This window comes from Polistes canadensis, unplaced genomic scaffold (genome assembly GCF_001313835.1).
Source record: "Polistes canadensis isolate GaletaPanama2010 unplaced genomic scaffold, ASM131383v1 scaffold_31, whole genome shotgun sequence".
Lineage (NCBI taxonomy): Eukaryota > Metazoa > Arthropoda > Insecta > Hymenoptera > Vespidae > Polistes > Polistes canadensis.
Window position 1 is genome coordinate 599,956 of NW_014569578.1, and position 14,459 is coordinate 614,414.

The 14,459-nt window shown below is 32.3% G+C and overlaps 1 protein-coding gene across 1 annotated transcript in view; it reads right to left on the reverse strand.

Annotated features, from left to right (window-relative positions):
• LOC106784179 (cGMP-dependent protein kinase, isozyme 2 forms cD5/T2-like) overlaps window positions 1-9,386 on the reverse strand; it is a 45,707-nt gene extending 36,321 nt beyond the window's left edge. Inside the window, exon 1 of the mRNA XM_014743451.1 lies at window positions 8,329-9,386. Coding sequence (XP_014598937.1) covers window positions 8,329-8,879 — 551 coding nt within the window. The 5' untranslated portion in view covers window positions 8,880-9,386. The remainder of the gene's footprint in view (window positions 1-8,328) is intronic.
• Window positions 9,387-14,459: the final 5,073 nt, after the last annotated feature.

The following is a 14,459-nucleotide window of genomic DNA, read 5'->3' on the forward strand; positions in this document are numbered from 1 at the left end:
CAACTTGTTTTTCTTTTTCTTTTTTTTTTTTTTTTTTTTTTTTTTTTAATTGTTATATTGAGAGTGAGATTTTTAGTAAAGATCAAAGTAAGAACTTCGTAAGATAACGCCTAACAATCTTTTGTTTACATATACACAATGAATAGAAACTAATAAGTCATCTGCATTACTATCTAATCAGATAATAACTTGTAACTTTAGAAATTTTATTTTTCGACTATAATGCTCTTTGTACAGTTTTAATTAAATATTATATATTATAAATTTTCAGAATTTAAACTATAAAAATAAAACAAATACATTTTTAGATTCTTGGAACTATATAAAATATAATATATATTATATATATTAACATATTATAGAGTAATTAAAATAAAGTCGTGATATTTATTTAATAGAGCATAAATTATTGCATCGTGAAAATGAATGAAAATAATAAAGAAGCACTTCCATACATTTTGAAATGTTATTATAAAAGAAACAAGAATGCAATTCAAATTGGTAAAAAAATGTACGATATTTATAATGTAATCTAAATTTATAAATAATATGGACAAAATACACATATAACATAAACGTATTTATTTTCTTATAATGGTTTAAATTCTATCATTAAATTATGGTTAATTTTTTTCAAGTGGAATTTTTTTCCGATGACCCTGATACTGTTTTAGGAATAATGAAAGTTTAACGATGAAAATAAAGGAAAGAAGGTAAGAGCTCGTATTTTATTCCATACATATCGACCTTTTAGTAAATTACGCGGTGCTCGCTCGAGGCTTCGTCTTGGCAATTACAGCTCGGAGAAAAAAACTGAAAGAGAAAGAAAAAGAAAGAAAGAAGGGGGTGGGGAGGGGGAGGAGAGAGAGAGAGAGACAGAAATGGGCGGATACGAGCAATGGGCCCACTCGACGTCGCGATGTCGTCACTAGCCATGACGAGGAACTATTTTCAGGCCCCTTTGAATTATTGGTGGGGAGATGCGAATATATCTTTAACGAAAGAAAACAAGAAATTCTCGTTTCTATTCGATGAAATATCGATTGTCACATTTTATTTATATTGTGTTATATTATGTTGGTCAAATAATATTATATTAAAAAATAATATTATAAAATATTATTTTTTTTTGTTTATACAATAAATTATATTAATGCATAAAAACTATATTACATAATTTGTAATATTCATATAAAAAATAATATAATTTTATAATCAAACATATCTTTCATTTTTTCTCATATATGCACCTGAGTCTTTTTATTTGATATTTCCCATAACTCACAGAGAAATATTTTGTTTAAATTAAAACACAGCTAAAAGTGTTGTAGTTCCAAGTGTTATATTTGTAAAAAATATATAAATAAATGATAAAAATACTTTAAAATAATTTTTTTATATAGATTTTTTTTAATTATACGTATTTAGGAAGAAATATGAAATTATAGGTATAAATATATCAACAATCCTATTTCAATAATCGATCTACCGATTATATTTCCATAGAAATCTCGTTTAAAAATAAAATCCACGAGAAGTGAGATTAAGACGAGATAAAAAAAAAAACGTAAGAAAAACTTTTGTAAAAGTAAACGTTTTACATTCTTTAGAATCTGTAGAGGTTTGTAGGTCACGGAATAACTTGATTGGCAAAGCGATAACGATTCTTTGATCATTATCATTGATAAACTACGTATCATTGCGAATAAACACGACGACTACATTGAAGGAACAAGATTCAAAGAGAGATAAGAGGTTCTCGATTCTCTATGTGAAATCTTTTGTAATACCTTTATCTATTATTATTTTTATTAATATACATGTTGCCTAAAAAGATTGGGAACAAACTTAAATTGCATATTATTAAAGTCAAATGGATCATCGTGTTCGAAATAACAATATAGATGCATTAGAATATGTTATTATAGTTTCATAAGAAAAAATTAACACGAGTTATTCGATGCATAATGAAATAGAAGCGAATCTAAAATTAGACGGTGATCCTGACCTGGGTCGTCGATTCACGATGATCGAACGATGACGATTAAAGTTTCTATCGCGTTAATTCTTTGTGTAATAGATCGGTACGACGATAGCATAACCGATTAGATAAAATCATAGTTTTTTTTTTCTATATAATCAATTAATTTTTATGAATTAATTCATGAGTATATACGAAAGTTGAATTGAAATCTTTTATTTTTATTTAATAAGCGAGTTTCATTGAAATAAAATTTGTTTTCTATTTTAACCTCAAAACTTTTCAACCCACCAACGTTTATGCTCGTAATTACGACAGTGATTCGAATGAAACAATTTTTTAAATTCACTAACTTATTTTATAATAGTTACATACAATAAATAATAAAATAAATGTTTTCAATTTTGGATTTACATTAGCCCACTGTCATAATTACCGACACATTAATAAATTATTACCTACTATAATAAAAATTACTCTTTAATTTCATTTTGTATAGATTAAATTTTTAATTAGAAATGAATCTTCGTTATGAATCTGATTGTCAATTAATGAATAATATATTTTCAGTTACACATCCTCCTTTTTCCAATCTTCATGTTTTCTCTCTTTATCTCATTAGTTAGAAAATATAAGATCTCGTTTCGTTGAATAAATCTTTCGTATCTATCTATCTGTCTATCTATCAAAGTAGTATCAAGTTTTCAACGAGTTGGAAATCCGTTCCGATGAACGGGTACACATTTTATGCAATGACGCTTTGAGTAACTTCGATATTATAGATCTATTTAAAATTCTTATGGTTATCATAAACATTTTCCTATCCTACCAAAAGGGAAATTTCTTTTAAACAAATCAAAACAATTTGGTATGATAATTGTAATAATGTTAAAATTATTTTTGTGAATTTGCTTGTGTAAATAATAATAATAATAATAATAATAATAAAAAAGAAAAAGCTTTTTGAAAAAAATATTCAAGGCATAACTTGGGATCAAGCCAAGTCGCATTATCAAAGTTAATGCAACGGTTACATCGCGTACATACGTATGTATACTTGGCTCCGAGACTGGAATGTAAATCTTCGAACGTGCGAGTTAGCGCCGGGTAAATGTAAACGTGTGCGAGTATATAAATGCATGTGTGCACGCGTGCTATCACGACACCAACACAAGTTTGACAAACGTGCAAATGCGTTCGTCGCCTTTAACACCTACGGATTGCTCGCAAGCTCTTCGTTTCTAAAAGTACGATACTTATACACCTCTTCTCCTTTGATTTACACAAATTATTTCTTCCATGCAGTTTTTTTTTAACCACGTAAATAGAGAAAGATTGGTTTGTTAATAATATTAAATAAACATACTGATATAAATTACAATAATATTTATTTTGTGTATTTTTTTTTTTTTAAATATATAGAAGTTAATTTTTGAGACGATAAATGAATACCAAATTTGTTTTAAAAATGCATGGAATTAATTACTACAACTGTATAATAATAATAATAATTATACGCATAACCTGATTTATACGGCTTATTTATTCCATGCATATTTGGTTTCTTTTTTTCTTTTTACATGAAAGTACACCATGTAAATAGAAAATCCATTAGTATGAAAGAAAGAAAATATACTTAAATCGCTAATTTTTATAATAAATTTACTGATTAAAAGTGAGAAGAATGAAAATAATTATTATTTTCAGTCCTTATATACCGTAATCCAAAATAAATATTTTCTGTTTTTTTTTTTTGATTAGGTGATATCTTTGAATATTAGTAATACGTTTCGTTTCTAACGTTCGACATAAGACCAATGTGTAAAATAAATTTTCTAACCGCATAAATTGAAACCGCGTAGAAAACGTCAGCGTAAGCGGAGTAGATTATTTATACAAGCATATAAAAAGTAAATCAAGATACTGGTGTATGTTCCTCAAGCCTTGAAAAATGCGACATTAATTATTTATTTTTTTTTTTTAAAACTATAAGATAAGATGATACATATTTAGTAGTTAATTGTTTGGGAGAGAAAAAAAGTTCGATAAATGATCAATATTACATTTTTTGTTAATTCAGATTCGATATTTTTTTTCGTAGATATAAATAAAAAATGTTGGTCTATTTGTTAGCATTCATATAGAAAATCTATTTTATTACGAATTGATTAATTAAAATACGAAGTATTCATGTGCGTTGATAAATATCGTGTTCTTATTAATCAATTTTATTAACGATAATTTAATATGAATTATACGAAATAAAGATTTCTATTCTAATTAATTAAAACACTTTAATGTTTACTTATTTATTATTGTCAAATAAAATGAATAAAACACATGATAACGAATAACTTGTTATATTTTTTGTTTCTTTTAAAAACTATTCGTAACAAATCTGATAAATTTCTCTTTTCAAATCGTTTAACAATAAGTTTTCCAATGTGCTGCATTATTATATTACTTACAATTAGTTGAACAATACGAATTGTTATACAATACATAGATAAATCGTGTAATATCAATATAAAAAAGAAATAAACTAAAAAAATAAAAGGATATTATATTCATGAAGTATATTATTAAGTTTTTTGTACGAATTATGTTCGCTATTACGTTACTAGAGATTTACGCGTTTATCAGTTATTTCCTTAACTAGAAATACATCACACTAAAACTCGTATATGTATAAGAATGTGTAATGCAGTTGTAAGTTAAAAATAATACGCGTGACACGATGGCCTCTAGAACAATGCGCGATAACTCTCTTCCGTGAACGCGATTCGCTCACCTAACAACATTAGCAATGCAACCGAGGTGACCTCCGTTTTCCGTTTCTTCTATTTCCTTATCTCTGTATCCCTGTTTCTTTCTCTCCAAAGAAACTTAGCATAATCGGAAAACCTCTGAATAAATCTCTACAAGTATTCGTATGTATTTACTTCAAAATTAAAAAGAAGAGAGAAATAATATAAAATTATTAATATATAATAATAAATATATATTATATATTATTTTATTATATTATTAAATATATAATATTAATAATAATTCATATTTATATTTAATTCGATTAACATTTGAATTAAAAGAACATTTAAATTCATCCATTATCTTATCTTTGACTGTAGTTTCAAGATTAAAGTAACGATATATGATTATTACTATATGATTATTACTATATGTTACTGTGTGTCAGTAATTACAAGAGTAAAATAAAAAAAATCGGAAAAATGAATTTTATACGATATTTATTTCATATTAAAATTATTTATATTATCTAATAAGTCATCAAATAAATTAATATAATTTTTTGACTTAGTCCTGTATCATAATTACCGACACCACACTATGTACATATATATATTTCTTGAATTCATTTTGTACATCTTTTACAATTATTTTCACATATTCAATTAATTCAAGACGATTAGCGTTTTTTCTCTTTCTATTGAAAATATTGTCAAAGCAAATTAGAAACGTAATAATCTATGGAATTCTACAGAGTCTAGGAAATCTATTTGCGTAGAATATTATTGAAAGGAAGATTGTGCCTGCAACCGTATTTTCGTTTGTATGCGATTCACATCGTGAACACTAGCGAACTTATGTATGTATACAGATGTCAGAGTTGAACTACGACGACGACGACATACGATCAACCAATACAACAACCATTCGTACTTTCTCGAATGATCGTAAATCTTCTATCGGTTAGGGGAATGATTCTGATAATGAGAAGTATATATGACACTTTTAACACGCGTATTAGTTTATGACGATTTATCGTTCTCCTTAGAGTTCATCACCTACTTACCTACCTACCTAGCTTACTCCCTCCCCCTCCCCCCTCTTCCACTCTGAAAAAGAAAGTTTGTCGAAGAGATGCTGTTCAACGCGACGAATCCTCTCGAAACTCATAGACGTATAAGCATAAATCTTTGGACAACCGTAAATCTTCATAGGGAAAGAGAGATCCAGCAGATCGTGTCAATGATTTCAAATCATTATGCAATGTATATATTTATTTATGTACAGTGATATCCAAAAATATTCGAGCACTATAATATGATTAACTTTTTGATTTTACACTAAACATACGGATGTTTCATGTATACCTATTATCTACCACATCTCTATGTAGAATACAAAATATACTATTTATGCTATAAGAATTCTTAACCCACAAAACAACACTATAAATTGTAATCAATTGTGCCAGAAAGTATAAAAAGGATCATTTAACTATTCGCGGTTGATTTAATGAAGACGTAAAGTAAGGCCATTTTAGCACTCGAAAAAATAGCCTATATTTGAGAATATTTTATGGGAATATGGTAAATGTATGGTAAGATTCGTTTAATGGACATTATTATTTACATTTTCAGCAACATTAACTAATTTTTTCATTGCAAATTTTTACAAAATGACAGTGCTATAGCTCGATAAGGCAATTCTTATATCGAAAACATCCTGTACATAAAAGACACACGAGTATTGAGATTATGCAACTCATATGAAGGCTTCGTGCAACGCACAAGGAAAGTTCATTATAGCATTCTAGGATGTTATGCAAAATCGTAGAGAATCGATTATCGATTGCTTTCTTAATCAAAATGTCGAAAGAAATATTGACTTGAGTAAGAAGTTTCTACGTATTTTCTCAGTAAATAAATTAAGGATCGCATAACTCTCTGGTGATATTAATCGGATCTGGTAATATTTGCATGCGTTTGAGAAAGCTAACATATTACGGAATAATTAAAAAAAAAAAAAAGAAAAAGAAAAACAAGTTGTGATATTTGTTTATTCAGTCAAAAGTTATTGCGTCTTGAAAATAAATGAAAATAAAGAAGAAATTAGATACGTTTTAAAATGTTATTACAAAAATAGATAAAACTGCGATTAAGGCTGGAAACAAAATTTGTGATTGTTTATGGAAATGATGCAATATCGGTACACGTGGTACAAAGCTAGTAGTTCAAGTGTTTTCAATCTGAAAATTTTGTTGTCGAAGGTGCATCACACTCTGGTCGAGCATAAAATAGTTTTAAACCATTTGGAGAAGAAGATTGGATACAAAATATGACAAAAACATGTTTCACTTTTACTTTAAAATATGAAGAAACTTGAAAAGAAAAAAACCATATAATATAATATGTATGAAACTTAAAATTATACTTATAGGAAATATATTAACTTTCGAATATAAGCCATGAATTTTGTAAGGTAAAAAAAGACAAATATCTGAGTATGTAATTTGAAAGTAACATGACGTTATAGAAGGTTAACTCGAGAAAGTGTTAAAATACATGCGTGTGTACATGTAGGCACGTGTATAAATATATATATATATAAAGTCGATATATATATATACATGTATATCGACCTTCGAATTAACAATCTCTACCCGAATATACCTAATCCGCTACTTTCGACCTTCCCTTTGAGGCATATGTATATATATATATATATAAGTTTCGATTTACGCAATCGAGTTCACCATGCTCCTGCGAATTGAATGCGCGTGACAGGTCGAAAGGTGACTTTGCGATTAAAATACATTGGCAATAGAGAAAGAGAGAAACAAAAAAAAATAGAAAAAGAAAAGAAATAAAAAAAGATTTTTTAAACGACGACGAGTTAATTCCAAACGATACATTACATGAATATAAATCGTATCGTGAACAAAATTATAATGTATCGTTACATAATAAACGTTTTTATAACGAACGATATAAACTTCATAGTTAAATAAACTTTCTAGTAAAATAATATTAAGGTAACAACAATAAAACACATCTCGAATCTCGGTGAATTTCTCTTTCTCTCTCTCTTGAGCGTATACAACGATATGAAATGTTAAATATCTCGTAAAGTATTGATATTTCGATGAATTTTTGGGTTAATATTTTTTGTTATTTTTACTTAAAGAACAAGAGTAACCTGTCCTAATTTCCAAAAATACCTTGTATACTTATATATGTATATAAACAATTAGGTGATTTACGAAAAAGGAATAGGCAAAGCGTCACGTGGTACGCAACGTTGTACCGTGTGACAGAAAACGAGCAAGTAAGCGCAAAGACGTTGAGACCACGAGGCGCGAGTATTTGAGGGAGAGAGAGAGAGAGATAAAGGGATGCAGAGAGATACAGAGAGTGAGAAAGAAAAAGAAAGAAGGTAAAAATAAAAGAAGAGGAGAGAAGGAAGGCGATGTCGTTTGAGAGGAATGCGCTTCTCGTGGCCTGTGACAGGTGGAACGAGAGAGTGCAGGAGTGCAAAAGAGAGAGAATGAAAGAAAATGAAAGAAGTGGGGGAGATAAAAAGAGTCGCGTGGCACCAACCTGTCGCTCTTTTCTACTACGATGAGGGGTGCGAGTTCCTGAAGAGGTGGTTCCGCGGAGATACCCTGTGCCCTTTGCTTCCTCGGCCTTGGTTTGGTCGGTGTTGCTGGTATCGGTGACTTGTAAGGCAAAACGCTGAGGAACATGTCGAGGTGGCTCCTCAATTCCTGTATCTCAGCATCGCGCCTCGACAGGAGAACTTCCAGTTCTGCTATCCTGTCGTCCTTGACGCGTAGAAGCTCCTGAAGTTCCCGGAACTTACCCATCGTCGTAGTGACCGGTAGGTCCACCGGGAATCGCGCCAACGGTTGTTGCTGTTGCTGCTGGGGATCTTGATATTGTTGATATTGCAGATGAGGATGATCTTGGTGGCGAATAGTGGCAGCGGTGTTGGCGGCGACCGCGGCGACGGCTACCGCCTGATTATCGGAGGCGTTCTCCTCGTCGGCGAGCCGGTGCTGCGTCGACGAGAAGCACAGCGAGTCGAAACACACGCGCATAGACACGCAGGCGTCGCCGATCGGCCCCTTACACTCGTTATTCTCGTTCATTCAAAATACGATATTGGCCTCTATTTCTTGTACGCGCTTTTTACGGCGCGATACACTTTTATACGCCGCGAACGATGATATATCAAACGACGACGACGACGACGACAACGATCACGACTATGATTAACAGCGATACTTGATCGTTAAGATACTACGTGCACGGACACGTTTTAAGAGGTTCAAAACAGATAAATAGATAATAATAATAATGACTTAATGTGATAGAAATACAGACAGACGGATTAAAACGGCTCTATTTTTCTGGACGCATCGTCAACGTCGATCGATCGAAATATCCCCGCGATTTCGCGCCCTCGCGAAAGAACGTACAGTCGAACGTTCGACCGTCGTTTACGAGGGCAACTCCACCAGAGCGCGAAACACCGACGACTGTCGTCGGTCGACACTGTCGCCGCTCGGGCCACGATCCACATACTACGACAACCGCGCACGAGCATGCACGAAAGCGAGAGCTCGGTTCTCTTCGGTCTAACTCGACTGACTTCGCCGATAACCCAACCACCACCTCCTGCTAATTCTTTACCCTACTCTCCCCCTCTTCTATTTATTCACTCGCTCTCTCTCTCTCTCTCTTTCTTCTACGTCACGATCACGCAACTACGCTCTTTCTATTCGCTCGCTCGACCACCACCGTCACCGCTGACTTAACACGATAATCACGCGCCTTCTCATTGGTCACCACGTGGCGCCACTTACAAACACCCATGCAATTCTTTCACAGTCGACATTTTCGCGAAATTCATTTTATGATCTTTACCAAAGGTTTTACCGATCTCAGAGTTTATACAGAATTATGTAACTCTAATATTAATGAAATATGTAAGAAATTATTAATTTCATTACCATAATGATTATACTTACCATTTAGCTTATTCGTTTTGTCGTTTAAGATAAACACGTCGATACCGTTGTTGATTATTTTGCGAAATAACCACACTTTCTTGTCATTCTTCTTCATTCTTTTAGATCGATGATATTTTTTATAATAAATGAGTAATTGAAAATATAAGTATTTATGGTCAAAGAAAAGCAATATCATAATGGAGAAGTAAAAAATAAGGATAAGATTTGAATGTCCCCGCTTGTTCTTTACAATACCAAAACTTCGTATGCTTTATCAATCGGTAATAACAGTTTGCAGATTTATCGACATTCGATATTACAAACTATATTCACAACAATTAATATTTTTTGCTTAAATTATTTGAAGACATTTTTATTTGTAGCTAAATTAGGTAATTGCTATAATTATATTGAATGTAAATAAAACATAATTTGTAATTACAAATAATAACGTTGCATTTTATTTGTATAAATTCTAATGCTAATTATTTTTGATGAAAATATTATTATAATAATACAACAAATGTAACGTAGCGGACAATTTTTTAGGTTACGTTATTAACCTATTAATTTTATTACATATAATATTATTAATCAGTCTTATTATTTACATATCAATTAGTTGCATTTTAGATTATTATTGTACGCAGTGTTTTGATACAAAATTTTGTACGTGTACTATCCAATAAATTACTACTTACGAAATATAAAATTCTAACGAATGTAAATTGTTGAAATATAACACTTCAACCAAATTAAGGTTGCTATAAAGAGTTATCCTAGTTGTTTTGCTGTCACTAAATGATCGGTGAGAGTTAGAAGAGATTCGATAGTTCGCGAAAGACGAAATGCTCAAGGCAAGTGCCTTGTGATACAATTGAAAATAAGAAACTATAGCACGTTTTATGCGAAAAAGAAAAACGAAGAAAATCTACCCTCCGTAAAGAGGGCGCAAATACTATAACCATTTTCGTTTGCCTAATTTCTCGCTAGTGGAAGCAGATGTTGCTATCTCTTTCCTTTTTGTGTGGTGGCGCGCAAGGTGTTTTCAATGAGGGCGCCACACGTCTATTATTGTACCTTCGATTTTATTCAATCACTCTTATGATAATCTTTAATTAAATTATTAAGTTAATTTTTTTAATGTTATATATATATAGATATTATTATTAAGGTAATTCCTTTGATAAACTGAAAATATTTATAAAAATAAGAAGAGTACAATTTTAACAGTAGAACGTTTTACTTGAGAAAGATCTCACTAGGGGTCTCCATTAGTATTCAACGATTTTGTCGAACAAAAAAAATATAAGTATTCATGATATTCAAAAATATCCTATGTTTACGACTATTTATTTTTACATTAGTTAAAAAATAATTAAAAAACACAACAAAAATAGAAAGAAGTGTAAATAAATAATTAATATTGTAACATAGAAAAAAATATTCGAAACTAAACAAATTTTCGAATAATAATAATGATAATAAATACTAAAAAAACTATAATAATAATTCGAATAAATTTTTGTCTAGAATCCATTCGACAAACACATTGTTCTGATATACGAAGGGGAGGGGGCTCGTACTGCGACGAAAGATAGTTACCGAGTTTAGAAGTTCACGAATCGAATGCCCGAAGGGAAACTCTACGTGGACTTTTGTTGGAAGCTAACCATACGCACATATACATGCGTATATATATATATATAGTGGTTCTCCTCGAGGAAGCATAATGTCATAATAGAATAGCGATGTTAGTAATAGCGGTTGAGAGGTAGAGAGATAAAGAGAAAGGGAGGTCGATTCGTGCCTCCTGCCAGTTAGAGATAGTAGATGTAGGTGGTGGAGGTGGTGCTAGCATAGCCCGCGAGTCGGACCAATTTGCATCGCATTGTGTACTCGTTACGCCTCCATCTGCCGTCGGCTGGCACACACTCGCGCCGGCGTCGGGACACGTCGCGGCGATGTAACCACCAGTGTTCGTCCGCCCTGTACGCGTCCTGGCAATCAGCGCCCTGGGAGAGGAGCCGTGGAAACCGCGGAAACCCCCAACTCGATTATCGTTTCTGGCATCGTTATCGTTATTAGTCGCTCCATCGCCTACCTAACGTGCTACCCCTAACTCTCTCTCTCTCTCTCTCTCTCTCTCTTTCTCTTTCTCTTTATTCCCTCCCTCCCTTCTCTGCCAGGAGAACAAACCCCCCATCTCTATATCACTCTCACACTTGTTCGTACCTTCAACCCCTCTTTCCTCTTTAACCTCTCGTCTTTCTCTATCTCTTTCTATCTTTCTTTCACTTTCTCCGTCTCACTCGACGGAGCCTCAATCTGATTATACGCTTTGTCAAAGCTTTAGCACCGACAGAGAACCGATACCTTTCCATCGGTGCCGATGTACGTTCCCTTGAGTCCGTTCCGCCAGCTGCTTAATCATTAACATCGTTCCACCGTTACCGACCACTCACTCACTTACACACGTTCACTCACTTTACTCGTTTTCGGAACCAGGATTCTGCTTTAGAAATGGTCTCGGAGATTGACAGGAATAGCAAACGATTAATGCTTTCTCTATTTCGACGATACCTTCTCTTATTATTAATAGAAAACTGAATTTGTGAATCGAAATCAAGCGCGGATATTAAGCGTCAAAAATAAGGAGACTTAGGAATATACGTATATATATGTACATATATACATATATATTCTTTAGTATGTAATAGCTTTGATCATGTTAATTATTCTTTGTTAATCAAACTTGGGTAGTATTTTAAATCGATTGAAACCTTACGGCTGTTCAAAGATCGGCTAACATATTTTGCGGCCATGTAAGCATATTTACCTAGGTCGAGTTTTTCAACGAAGAACCCGTTGGCTAGTTAGATTCTTATTCCCAGGAGATCAACTCGTTAGAGTTTTTGATGTCAGAGAAAACTCGTTGCAAATTTATTCATTATCATTATTCAAATTTTCATCTTGTGAAATTTTTGGCGTTTCTATCTATCTATGGTCCTTTTCTTCTTTTACATATTTTCATTATTGATATTAATGAACGATAGAATCGTTAAAAAAAGTTTCATATTCGTACACACATATCTCGAAACATACAATTATTTGTCTCGTTTGTAAATTTCTGATAAACGTGATGATTATCGCTCGAAGTAAGATAATAAGAAGATTTTCACAAGCATTTTACCATGTACTAAGTCTCTCCTATAAGTCGTTGCAGTATCGTAGAATGGAAAACTTGAAGAAACGTCTTTGTTCATCCCCACGGATGCTCGAAAAGTTCGCTTTGATCTCGTGCCTACTACTCATCCTTCTAAACCTTTTTATCTCTCTTTCTCTCTCGTTCTTTCACTCTTCTCTTCGTCGTTTCATAGTTCGTCCGTTCATGGCCCACCCTCGAAAATATCAACTAAACGATAACCATATTTATTATTCATTCGTCCGCTTCGTTCTCTTCTCTCTCTCTTGCTCTCTCTCCCCTATCCTGTCGACCCTCCAATTTTATAAAGTAGTTTTTCAAAGAAATTCGCGAACGCGTAACGCCGAGGGTGAGAAAGTCTGCCGTTCGAGAGAGAAAAAACAAAAGAAAAAAAAAGAAAAAGAGAAAGAGAGAGAGAGAGAGAGAGGGAAAATGATACTTATGGTTCATAATGCGAATACAATGGAAAAATTGGATTTTTATTTTTATTCTACTTTAGTTTTTTCCCGAATATATTCGCGTTAAATCAATTTCATTAAATGTTCCACTCGGAAAGTATTCTTTTTCTCTGTAATGTCGAAAATTAATAACATAAAATACGATTAATTAAGCAAATTTACGCGTTCTTACTACGTTTTCCACATGGCGTCCATAATTTGATGACCAATACGAGTTACGTTTGATGAGAAAAAGAGAGATAACCGTGGTGTTAAGTTCCCATTTGCCAGAATCAACTTCAAATGAAAGAAAAAGAGAGAAAGAGAAAGAGAAAAAGTGGAAGAGAAAGAGAGAGAGAGAGAGAGAGAGAGAAAAAAAAAAAGAAAGAGAAAAATAGCAAGCTTTGGTTCAAAATGAATTTTCGTGCTTTAGAGATTTTTTTAAGCGCTTTAAAAAGTTTTCCGAATATTATTTACTATCTCTCTTTCGCTCGCGCGTTCTCTTTTTTTTTTTACAGACTATGTGTAAAAATGATATTTACAAAAACGTATATTTGATCGAGCTCCGTTTAAAAGTAATAAAAATATTCTCTTTTATTACTTTATTTCGCTCAGCAGAGAGGCGCCAAGCTTTCGATGTTCTATCTAGTATGTACGTAAATATGTATACGTATGTATATATATATGTATATACAATACGTACAAATATACGTACGTAGAGGATGACAGCTTGATGAATCGATATTTCTATTGAAAGAGGAATGACGTTGCAGTTAGTTCGCGAACATTTGAGGAGGAAAAATCGAGTCGAGAAAATCCCGGCAGAAAACGGGTAGAAAATAAAGACACCCGACATATCGCGTTATCGAGATTAACGTGAACGAACCTAAGCCCAATGGCTTTCGTGCAGAGGATCGAAGGGATGCTGCTCGCCCGTCGAATTTGAGATATCAGTTACGCGGCTGACCTATCGCGTTTCCGATATTTTAAAAGCGGATCAAAGGATAATACCCATTCTGTGATGATAACTTTTTTTTAAATATATAATATAATATGTATATACATATACAATAT